At 43.8% G+C, this 11,955-nt stretch overlaps 1 protein-coding gene across 1 annotated transcript; it reads left to right on the top strand.

Annotated features, from left to right (window-relative positions):
- The first annotated feature begins 601 nt into the window (after positions 1-601).
- Positions 602-6,797, top strand: LOC148039030 (uncharacterized). Its single transcript, XM_087674905.1, has 3 exons — positions 602-1,204; positions 1,555-5,296; positions 5,473-6,797. Exons 1-3 carry the CDS (start codon positions 607-609, stop codon positions 6,464-6,466), a joined length of 5,334 nt encoding a protein of 1,777 aa, XP_087531031.1. The 5' UTR covers positions 602-606; the 3' UTR covers positions 6,467-6,797.
- The last annotated feature ends 5,158 nt before the right edge of the window (positions 6,798-11,955 follow it).

The following is an 11,955-nucleotide window of genomic DNA, read 5'->3' as shown; positions in this document are numbered from 1 at the left end:
TTTATTCCTTATCGAAGTGTTACTAGGGCCATGCTAATTTGGACTATTTGGGAAGCTAGAAATGTATTGTTTTTTTAGGTCGATTCCTTTTATTAGAGCTAATCCTATGGATAAGCTTGGCAAACTAAGTGAGAGCATTGTGAATACTCATAATCATCTTTAATGTAAGAGTGATAGCTCCAAGCAGTCTTGAGAAAACTTAAATGCTCTTTGGTGAGTTGTCTCCTAATCTCTACCAATGGGGTGATGGCCCAAGCCAGTTGGATCGAGTGTGGGTTGAGCATTGTGGGTGCATAAGTTCAATCCTTGGGTTGCACGTCTTCAAAACAACATAACCTATTCAGATCTAAGGTCTCCTTATGTGTTATTGTAAAGTTAGCATACTTCACATGACATTAGCGTGGTAAAGTTAATCTACTCCACAATAAAAAATACATGTGTGAGCGGGAGGGGATTAAAGATTATTAGTGACTGGTATTAACGTATGCCGATGGCATTCGGGCGTGTCAGCTGAATCCTGATGACAGTTAGTGGTTAACCACCATTGAATGGTGATGAGCTAAGCCCTCAAGGCGAAACCTGTGTGGGGGTAGAAGGCATCATTCGATGGAGACTGAGGAGCAGCAGCAGGGCGGCCTCCCCTCGCTGGATTTTTACTGCCGCAGCGCCCGCGTTTCCCTGAAGAAGGCGGGCCTCTGCAGGAGGTCCCAGCTCCTCTTCGACGAGCTCTCGCAGCTGCGCAAGTTCGAAACCCTCGTGGCCTCCTCCATCCCTTCCCATCCCCTCTACAACGAGCGCAGGACAGAACCCCAGTTCGCCGAATTGCAGGAGTACCTCGCGGACTGCCGCTCCCGCATCAGCGAGATCGAGCACGAATTAGAGCTCAGGGGCAGCAGTAGGGCCTGCTCAGAGACAGGGCACAGCCGGAATAATAAGGGGAAAGCTCCATCTCCCTCCATCACCAGTCGCTCCCCTTCTATTTCCCCAAAGAAGCAGCAGACCTGGGGCATTTGGACTGCTAACCCTCAACACGAATCTACTCAGGGGAACCCTGCTGCCTTGCTCAGCTTTGGGAGCTTGTCTCCCCCCCGGAAACACAGAAACTCTAGAGCCAAGAGATCTGAAGCGGAAGCAACAGGTGGCAGTAACCTTGAGCCCATTGTTTTGCCAAGACCACCGTTGTCCTCGAGGTCGTGTTTGTCAGGTGAATCTTGTACTGCAACCCTATGGGAAAGAAATCAAGGCTTGCTTAGATGTACCAGTGTCATTTCTGTAATGTAGAAGGGATGCATGCCCGGCTTCAAGTCTCAGGCATGGGGCCTGATTATACTTTCTACACCCTGAAATTTCCCCTTGCAATGTTAGACTCACAATATGAATTGTCTGCTTTTTGTTAAACCAAGCGTTGCCCTTTTTCACCATGTCCTTATTATGACTTGAAGGAGTGGCTATTGATGACAGCTAAGTGCTATAATTGGTTAGCAGACTCTTTGAGATGGGCTCACAGGATCACAATAGCCAACATTTTAACAGTACTGCTGCTTTCTTATGCAGACCGACGATTGCAGGATGTGCTTGAACATCGAGGTGCTCCCTTGCCTGCCAACCAGCTTAATTCATTTGGTGCAGACAGTAGGAAAAACGAGCCAACTGGGCATAAACCTGCAGATCCATCACAGGTCCTGGAGTTTAAAAGGCATGCTGCCTTTGCTAATCATAGAAAGGCATTAGATTGGAATCCAGTGCAATCCCAAGTAGAGCCAAAGGGCTGCTTCAATGTAGATAACAGTCACAAGTCCTCAGCAAATGGTGGTCGTAGATTCAGATATGCGCCTGACTTCTTTGAGAAGCGGTTGCAGGATAGGATGAAGCGCATACAGCGTCATTGTATGGAGGCTAACAAAGGTAGCTCTGCAAGCTCTCCAGAGAAGGGTAGAACATCTTCTAACAAACTTATTGAGGAAGTATGCCAGGAAGAACAAAGTTCTGAAGAGAGAGAGGATGAGGGGGGCAAAGAAGAAGGTGCTGCTGATGCTCGATCTCCATCTTCAGCATTGGATATGCTTGCCAAGCACTTAAATACGGGTCTAAATCCATCATCCATCACAACAAGATTGCAACACATGTCTATGACAGGTCCAGAAGACAAAACCCAAAGGGTTTCTTCAACTGGGATTAACTGGGCAAAAAAACTAGTTCCAGCTGTAGAGCAGAAGCTAGCCCATGAATTGAAGGCTGCCACACAAACTAGCAGGAAAAAGCACCGGAAGAAGGGCATTCTTGAAGTGATGGATCATGTTATAAGGCAAGCTGTGGACTCTGACTCTCCATTAGGGAGTGGATGTGAAAGTGGCTTGGCTGGGAGCTCAAGGAAGGGCCTAGAAAGGCAAATCGTCCGGTCTGAAAAGAGGAGAGGCAGAGCTTCTGAAGGTTTGCAAGGAGAACCAGAATTGGAGGCCAAAATCTGCAGTTTGCAGAGCTTAATAGGAGAACTGAGATCATGTATTGAGAGCTTTACGACCCGGGTGGAGGAGGAAGGAGAGAGATGGCAGTGTCAAATGCAGGAACTTGAGAAAGAATGGAACATTTGGAGAGAGGATGCAGAGCATGAACTGATGGGAATGAAAGAGAGCTTAAAAGATGAGATGCAGATGATGATGGGCAAGGAAAAGTCTCAACGCGGTTGTGAGATCTGCCGAACAATGGAGGCTAGCCCCATCAATTTGGAGGATTCTGCAATCCAGAAGTTGGAGGCTGGCCCGATGAATTTGGAATTTGTGCAAAAGGAGGTTGCTTTTTTGTTTTCAGATATGAAGGCTGGACTCCTCTTGGAACTGAGGGATACTGTAACTCATGGATTCAAGACAGACCTGGCTGCCTTAGAACTTGAACTCTTCAAAGAAATTGAAAGCATGAAGAGACAACTGGAAGGCTCACTTCCACAGAACGATGAGACCTGCAACAAACTTGGAAGAGAGCAGGTGGAGGAGCTTATAGATGAAAAACTTGAGAGAAGTCTCTGTCAGCGTCCAGAGATAGTTTCTGGGGGCAAAGGAAAAGTGCTTGCTGACATGAAGACCGAGCTTCGGCTTCTGTGGGCAGAGGTTGATTTGCTTTCCAAAGGACGAGAGGAAATAAAAGAGAATGTGGAACAGCTGGCACAGATAGCAGAGACAGCAAAAGAAAATATTGGTAAAGAGCAAGGACTGCTTAAGTCGGAACATGGAAGCTTGAAGAAGCAGTTGCAATGTTTCAGGAAGGAGAATTTGCAAATCAAAGTGGACACGGAAGACATGAAGAAGGAGATGGAGCTGGAGATGGAGGAGATCCGGGTATCTATGAGTAAGCTCAAGGAGGAAGGAGAAGGAATGAAGAAGCTCATTGACAAGCTAATGGAGTCCGATGCCAATGAGAAAATTATGAAGGGGAGCTCAAAGGACAAAAATCGTGAAGGGGTTGCCGAGAGAATGCTTATCATGGATAAAGTAGAGAGCCTTTCACATCTCTACCTTGGTGGCCTTGAGGAAGTGAGAGGTGAGCTTCTTGGCTGGAAGCAGAACTGTGAGCTTCGCATGGACGAGTTTGAAGTGCACTGTGAAGAGGTGATGAAAAGGCAGCAAAACTGTGATGTTCGCATGGATGAGATTGAAGGGCAGTGTGCAGAGCTGATGAAAATGCAGCATCAGCAAGAAAGTGATGGTGCAGGGTCTATCCTTTCTGGGCTTCCATTAAGGGATCTTGTACTGGATGGTTTGGAAAGCAGAGTCTCGCATCTGGAAAGCAAACTTGAGCTAAGCCCACATCTGGAGGAAGCAAGACTCCGAAATTTGACCATGATGGAAAAGGAGAGAGAGCAAACTGCTTCCACTCTAGCTGATGTGTTAGCAGCTGCGCAGAAGGCTGACCAGCTTCTAAGTGAAATGGTGGGGGCATTTGACAATATGATGAGGGAAAACCAGAACGCACAGCAGCATTTGGCTTCTGGAGTGGAGGCTGCTGAAGCAGCAGTATATGATGTAAAGAGAATAAGTGAAGCAATGGACAAAGAGAAGAAGATAGCCATGGTAGTCCTCAGTGAAGCAAAAGCCAAAAGCCTTAATATCCAAGAAGGCATAGAGAGAGACATAAAAGACTTGAAGGGATCCATAGTCTTAGAGAAGGAGGCAGCTGTTGCAGCTGCTGTCGAAGCAGCAGCTGCAGCAGCAAAAGCTGAGGAGGCATTTGCAGAGATATGTAAAACTCAGAGGGACAGCCTGTCTTTATCTGAAGACATTGCTGAGGCTGCTGGGCAGGCACAAATAAACTATAGCCAGGAGCTCGAGAAACTAATGGAAGAGTGGAGAAAATCCATGATGGATGAGGTTTCGAAAGCTAGATCAGCTATTGAGGCCCTAGAAGAGGAGAAAAGACGGCTAAGCTCTTCCTCCCTCATGCCAGAAGAGAGATCAACTATGGCAAGTGATGAAAAACCGGTTTTACAGAACGATTTTGACCGGCATATTAAGAGTACAGAGGATGCTCTTGCAGACCTAGCAATGACAGTCAAAGAGATGAGTGTGTCATTGGACTCACAGAGTGCAATGAGTAAGAAGATAATTGAATCGGAGGCTCAGGATGTCATAATCAAGCAGGAGGTGAAGGAGTTGAGGGAGAAGATGGAGAAAGTTCTAACAAAGTTGGACCAAGTATCGACGTGCAGTTCAAAATCAGACAGCAATGTAGCTTCATTGCATATTGTGCAGAGTGTCACTGAGGATAAAATAGATGATAATCTGAGGCAAGAGCTGGAGAATAGGATGAAAGAGACTGCAGCTGAGCAGGTCAGTATCACAGACAAGCTCAATGAATGCTGCAAGAAGGTTAGAAAGTTGGAGACTACTCAAATGGGCATGGTGCGATCCATTGAAGAAGTGCAGAGCAGTACTGGGGATCTGGAGAAGTCAGCTGCAATGTGGCTGCAGAAGTATGATGCAGCTGGTAGGCTTCTTCAAGAGTTGGAGAAAAGGATAGCGACATTGGAAACTGGTATTGTCACCAGTGGAGATGATGGACCAACTGACGAGAGGCTGGATCACATTGAGAAGGGGGATAACATAACTACAGCTCAGAGAAAGAAACTGCTGACTCTATATCATGAACTTTCAAGCTTTCTGCAGAGAATGAGATCCCATGACAGTAGCCAAGATGATAGCCATTGTCTCAGCGATGGTGCCGGCTGGACACCTTTAGATGCACGATTAGTGAGCTTGGCAAATCGAATAGAGCAGGTGGAATCAGAGACATTTTCTAACTTAAGGTAACATTTTTTGACATGATCTCTGAAGTTCCATTCCTGGTATGTTGCACTCTGGAACATGACCACTGACAGGATGGTTGTAATCTGAATGAATAGATGCTGAGAAATGAAGGATAACATTGTAAAAAGATGGTGGTGTTGTGCAGTTGTCTCATCACATGTCTGCTTTTATGCAGGATTCTAGACTCCAAGCTGGAGGATTTCAGTGTGGGTGTGCAAACTGCACTTGAAGGAGCTTCCATGGCAGAGAGCAAGTGTAGCGCACTTGGAGGTGAGCTTGTAAAGGTGTTCCGCATGTTGGCAAATAGAGAAGAGAGCCCCTCGAGATTGACGATGATGGATAGAACTACACCTGAAGAGCTGAATAATGAGCAGCAACAGCATCAACTATACCAGCATCTTCAACAGCAGCAACAGCCACACCAGCAAGTACAAGAGCATCATCATCAACAGCAGCACCATGCACGTTCTGGCAGTAAGGCCAGGGGGTTAAAAGGGAAAACTCAATCTCCTAGTGGCACATGCAACTTTTGCAAGAAAGCTACTTTGAAAGGAGAGATTGCTGACAGCAATGTGGAACTGAAACACAGAGAAATGAGCCACAACATTCAGTCTCATCGAGCCACACCTGATGCGTACACAAGTGCACCAGGAGATGGACCCAAATCGAACCAATCCATTGACATTGAGGAGAGAAGCCCGATTAACGTGGAGAGAAACTTCAAGGAGAACCCGGTTCATAGCAGGTCTCCATTTGACCTCAACATGGCTTCTAAACAAGATCCTCAGAATTATGACTTCCATATAAGGTCTCAAGGAGGACGGGATGCGTCACCCTCATTGAAAGTCGCTAACAAGCCCCTGCAAAAAGATAAGAATGAGGAACAAGGGATGGGTAAAAGAACCAAGTCTGAACTTACTCTGGTTGAAGCTAAGCTCCCCATAACCCAGGAGAGGTTTGAAAGTAGGAGAATAGACATTGGTAATAAGAAAGAAGAGTGCAAGTTGATGATTGACATGAAGGACCCAACAAGGTTAGACTGCCAATTGACCAACATAAGGCTAGAGGCAGGTAAGGTGCATGTGAATGACAGGCATCGCCCTTCACCTCCTAGAGTTGCCAGTGTACGTCTGATCAAGAGGGAAGAAGCAATCTCTGTGCACCCATGACATCATTGAGGCATTGGTGTAGACAAAAATAAGATTAATCAAAGCCCCACCATTACAAGACAAAAGTTGTAAGCTAATCACACTCAAGTTATGGAAGCTTTGTTTCAGGTGCTGGCCTCAAGTATTTTTGGACATCTCTATAGTTATTGGGTGCTCATTCTAGGGCAGCCTTGTATGTACAGTAGTTCCTCTGCAATCCACCGCGGTGGAAAGAGGCCAATATGGTCAAGACATTGTAATGGCATGTGTAACTGATGTACTCTACTTTGAACGTATCCACGTTACTTTATGAACTGCAGGTCAAGATGCAAACAATTGTTTGCATGTTCCAAAGCATCCACATGATTGTGGTTCTTCTAAGAACCATTGTTATTTTAAAGAAAAAAATTTGTCTATGGATTGGATTGAGAGTTGTACAAGCAAACATGACACTTAGGTTGTCTCCTTCCAAACCATCAAGCCAAATGTTTAGAACTTCTTTCCATTCTATCAAAGAAACAGCCTGCTGCCCACTATACACACACACACCCACACCCCCCCCCCCCCCCCAACTACCACAATCCTTGGACAATCGATTTGCTGAGGCCGCAGGTACACACCGGGTGCAAGCCTGCACCTGGCCTAAAAGTCCTCCATCATATTGTTTACACCCAGGGTCGGGGAAGTTTGTCCATAAAGTGCACTTGCCTTAATGGTTAGAGCTTTGGATTGTGGGCTGACCTGTTAGGCGCAATATGTCTTTTTAAATAGATGTGTTTGCCTTTATCCCACTTGGGCAGGGGTTTGCCCCTTGTCCGAGCACGCCTGTGTGTAACCAGCCTGAGTCGAGGAAGGATGTATGGTAAGCTCTTAATTCATGCGACTTGCTTAAGCATTGGGAAGTCCAACAGGGATCTTATTGGAAAGTCCGATGTGACATTCATTATACAACCAGTAGATGGGTTCTCTACTTATGATGTTGGGGGACCTTGACGAAGGATAATACTTACTTGAAGGGTGCTGCAATCATCAAATTTAGGTTTGGGACCTTGAACCCCATGGTTATTAGACCACCACTTTGAGGACTTTCCTTTTGGGGGTTTCAATGTCTGAGTACATCTAATGAGATCCCATTTGGCATCTCTACTTGTAACCATAGTTTTGGTGATCATTTAGGGTTTTACATTGGACTTTATGTATGGACACCCTTGCATCTAATAGTGCATCTCAGTGCATTATTCTTTGGTGGCCATTATTGATTGCATCTCTCTCTCTTTTTTCCATAATAGGCAATTGTATTAATTACGAAAAAAGAACAACATTACATGATTACAAGATGTAGGATGGCTCTAGGCCATCATGCATAAACTTGCTCCATAGAAGATCAAATATCTAAAAGAGTACAAGAGTCACGGCAAAGAAGCAGCAAAAGGTTGCCATATGCCAAGGAGCTAAATCCTTCCTAGGAAGAAGATCAGCATGCTGCACAAGATCTAACTACCAGTGTAGAAGACCCTCGAGTTTGGTTATGTGTCCATGGTTCCTCGCAGCAGAGTCAAAGACAAATGCATTCCAGGTGATCCAATTATGCCAACAGCTCCAAAATCTGGAAAAATGGAACAATACATTCATATGTGACTCCACCGGGGTGGAATATTTTACCAAGAATTTTCCTAGCCAAAGGATAGGAAATAAACCCATGATGCAAAGATTGCACACTGGTTGCACAAAAGAAGCTGTGGCCATTTCAGATTCTGTGCTGCTGTGAAGCAAGGGGAAGCCCACCAATGATCACTCTCCGACGAAAGACCTTGTATTTGAACAAGGTCTTGTTCAATCATCCTTCTATCACTATCATTTTCCACCAAGCCTTGGATTTATGGATGCACTAAATTGCATTGGCTTTGGTAACCAGCCAATGCTTGTCCTTAATCAAGAGATAATACACCTAGCTTTTTGATGGTATAAAATCCCATAACAGCATCGCCATGCTACAGACGCCTTCGCAGGACTAGCTAGAGGCTAGGATACAATCCCCCCCTCTGATTGTTGCCCAACTGACTTCTAGTTCGTCCTATAAACGGAGGAGGAGTGGCCACACTCAATTCATTTTGCACTTGCAAGATGAAAGGTGTGGTGTTCCGGTATATTATAGTATGGTGCGCAAGCATATTGGGCTGTTGCAGAAGATATGCACATGATTGTGTTTGTGCTTCTTACGATGTTTACTCTCATGATAAGCCACGTGCTTTATCCCCCACAACCGCAAACAGCACAGCACATCAACAAGAATGAAAGAATATTCTTTGACTCGTCGTGAAATTCGACTTGTTTGCTATCAGACGCGCGGTTCGGATCTCTTCCCAACTACTTGTGGTGGTAGGGGGTATCAGTTTGTATCCTTCACACACCTCATCTTCTTGGGTGTAAAATCAGGAAAAATATAAATAAGAGACGATAATTAGCTACACGTGTAAACAGTTGTAGACGAACCCCCACTATAATTTTCCCTTTATCGAGTATAGGTGGGTCGCACCCAGAGTTAGCACGGGGAGTGCAACCCCACTACCCTTGCTAACCCCCTCCTAACCCTTTGGTCGCACCCAAGGTTTGTAGGGTGAGGGGTGAGCTTAACCCCACACTCACCCCACTAGTACCTTGAAAAACAGGGTACTAACACAAGACTAGTAGGGTGAACGCAATTTCACTTTCCAATCAGATGATCTGACAAGGCGACGAGTCTATCAGTTGTCGGGCGGCCCCTTTTTGCTTTTCCTTAAAACAGTGCGCTCGTTGTTAGAAATTATGACTTATGTTGAATTTCCCCCTTGCATTCACCATGTGATGCAACCTCACGATGAATGGGACTAGTATTTTAGCCATTTGCCCCCACTCACATCATGAGCTTCTCCAAGGGGCCCCAATGCTAACAATCCCTTGCCCCCAACCATGCCTAGCTAGGTATGTGATCCCTTCCCTAAGGTTGGCAAAATCTTCAATGAGTGCCATTGTAAAACAGGACTACGATGGTGCTAACTGAGAAAAGCTCTTACCTCTAATAGTAGGCTCACAAGCTTTTTCTTCAAATTTCATTGGATTTTCAAGAGGGAGTTCCATGTGCTTTTAGAAAATTAAAACCATGAACAGGGTTGAAAAGCAAAATGTTTTGAAGGCTCAACAAGAGATGAGAAGGCATGAATTATTGACTACAAATGAATGTATTTATGGCATATACGATCGTCATCTTATGCAACTACCTTGGCTGAAATTTCAATTATGCTAAGATTTGAGAAAAATCTAAAAATGGATTGATAGATGTATACTCTTTGGACATGTGCTATGAGATTATTGATTTTATGATGTAGAAGGGTGACGGATCTATGCTCAAATGGCAAGTGTCATGAGGACATATATTTTTGAAACCTCACTTAACATGTGGATTAATTTTTAATCACATGGTTAAGTGAACGTTGCACATGTGAGGTGTAACTGGGGTTAGAGTAAATTTACGAGCTCAGGACCCGAGGACATCACAGGATGTCAAAGGCAAAAGTTGCTATAAGTTATGCCACATATGTACTTGGTGGTATCTAGTGCCAGTTGTTGGCCTAGGTCATTCATTTGGCCATAAGTATCAATTGGTGACACTAGAGAAGTGGGGTTTAATAGTACTTAGCACCAATCTGATGATCAAATATGGCGCATAGACACTCACGAATGGAAGTTGCCTAGCCAATTTAATTCATTGTCAATGTGGATACAATTCGAGCAAATGTTTGCATCGAATTGGTTGATAAGTACCTTTGAGGCGGACATCATGACAACATGGAATAAGCTAGATGCTAAGATGTGCATGAGATTCACAGCTTCTTGGGTTTATGCTCTTACTACAAGAAGTATGTATGTGGGTTTGCTGAAATTGCATCTCCATTGCAATGCTTTGCCAGGGCCTATCTGGAATAGGCAAGGGCTGCAACAAACCTGGCATCTTTTAACTATCATGATTTACCTTCTGGCATAAGATGCATGTCTTAACAAACTGTTCTACATCATGCCTCAAAGCTGACCAATAAAAGAAATGATCCACTAGCTTGACCATGGCATCAATACCTCTATGTCATGCATATGGAGGAGCATGACTTTCAGTAATAACTCTAGGCCTTAACTGCTTTGTGATAGACAGTCGCCCATGCATCATCAAAAATCCATCTCTTAGCCAAAGTGTTCATGCCTTTGGCCATTGCAAAGGTGATCATAAACATCAGCAAAGTCCAAATCAGCAACATATTGCTCTTTCATGGCATCCAACCCAGTGTGATAAACCATGCTGATGACTGAAATTTGTGGCTTACATGACAGTGCATCAGCCACAATATTTTTTTAAAACCATCAATATGTATAATCTAAAAATGAAACATAGAGAGAAAAAATTTCCCCATCTCATATGCTTCTCTGACAACTTTGTCTACGTCAGAAAGTACCTCAAAGTTTGATAGTGTGTCTCCACTGTAAAATCACCCCCAACAAATAATGTTTCGATGTAGACAGTGCATGAATTACAGCCAAGAGCTCTTTCTCATAAACTTGCAAGTTCTTTTCTGCACCATGGAGAATCTAGCTCTCATAAGCCACAACTTGGCCGTCCTGCGTAAGAACAGTCCCAATGCTATTACCACATGCATCACATTGAGCTGTGAATGACTTTCTTAGACCATGCAACACAAGCACAGAATCTGAAGTCATCTTTTCCTTCAACTTTTCAAATGCTGAAATTTCCATTGCTGTCCATCTAAAAGGCACATCCTTCTTCTACAAGGCATGTAATGGAGATGCAATTTCAACAAACCCACGTACATACTTTCTATAGTAAGAACATAAACCCAACAAGCTGTGGATCTCATGCACATTCCTTAGCATCTAGCTTATTCCAAGTTGTCATGATGTCCACCTCAAAGGTACTTGTTAACCAATTCGATGCAAACATTTGCTTGAATTGTATCCACATTGACTGTAAAAATGATGACATGTATATTTGAAACCTCACTTAACATGTGGATTAATTTTTAATCACATGGTTAAGCGAATGTTACATATGTGAGGTGCAATTGGCGTTAGAGTAAATTTACGTTCCCTAGACTCAAGGAAATCACAGGATGTCAAAGACAAAAGCTGCTACAAGTTATGCCGCATAGGTATATAGTATCTAGTGCCAATTGTTGACCTAGGTCATTCTTTTGGACATAAGTATCAATTCGTGACACTAGAGAAGTGGTGTTTTATGGTACTTAACACCAATCTGATTATCAAAGATGGCGCAAAGACACTCGAGAATGGAAGTTGCCTAGCCAATTCAATTATTAAGCAATCATATTATTTTTCAAGGCATCAAATTAATTATTAGATTTCTTTTTAATATTTTAAGGCTTAAAAATAATATTTAATTATGGATAATGCTAGAAAAACCATTTGGAAATACTGTCACTTGTCAAAAATGCAAATGCAATACTAAA

This window comes from Lygodium microphyllum, chromosome 3, assembly GCF_053477565.2.
Source record: "Lygodium microphyllum isolate KBCC chromosome 3, Lygodium_microphyllum_v1.1.10, whole genome shotgun sequence".
Taxonomy (NCBI): domain Eukaryota; kingdom Viridiplantae; phylum Streptophyta; class Polypodiopsida; order Schizaeales; family Lygodiaceae; genus Lygodium; species Lygodium microphyllum.
This window is presented reverse-complemented; position numbering and strand designations above follow the sequence as displayed.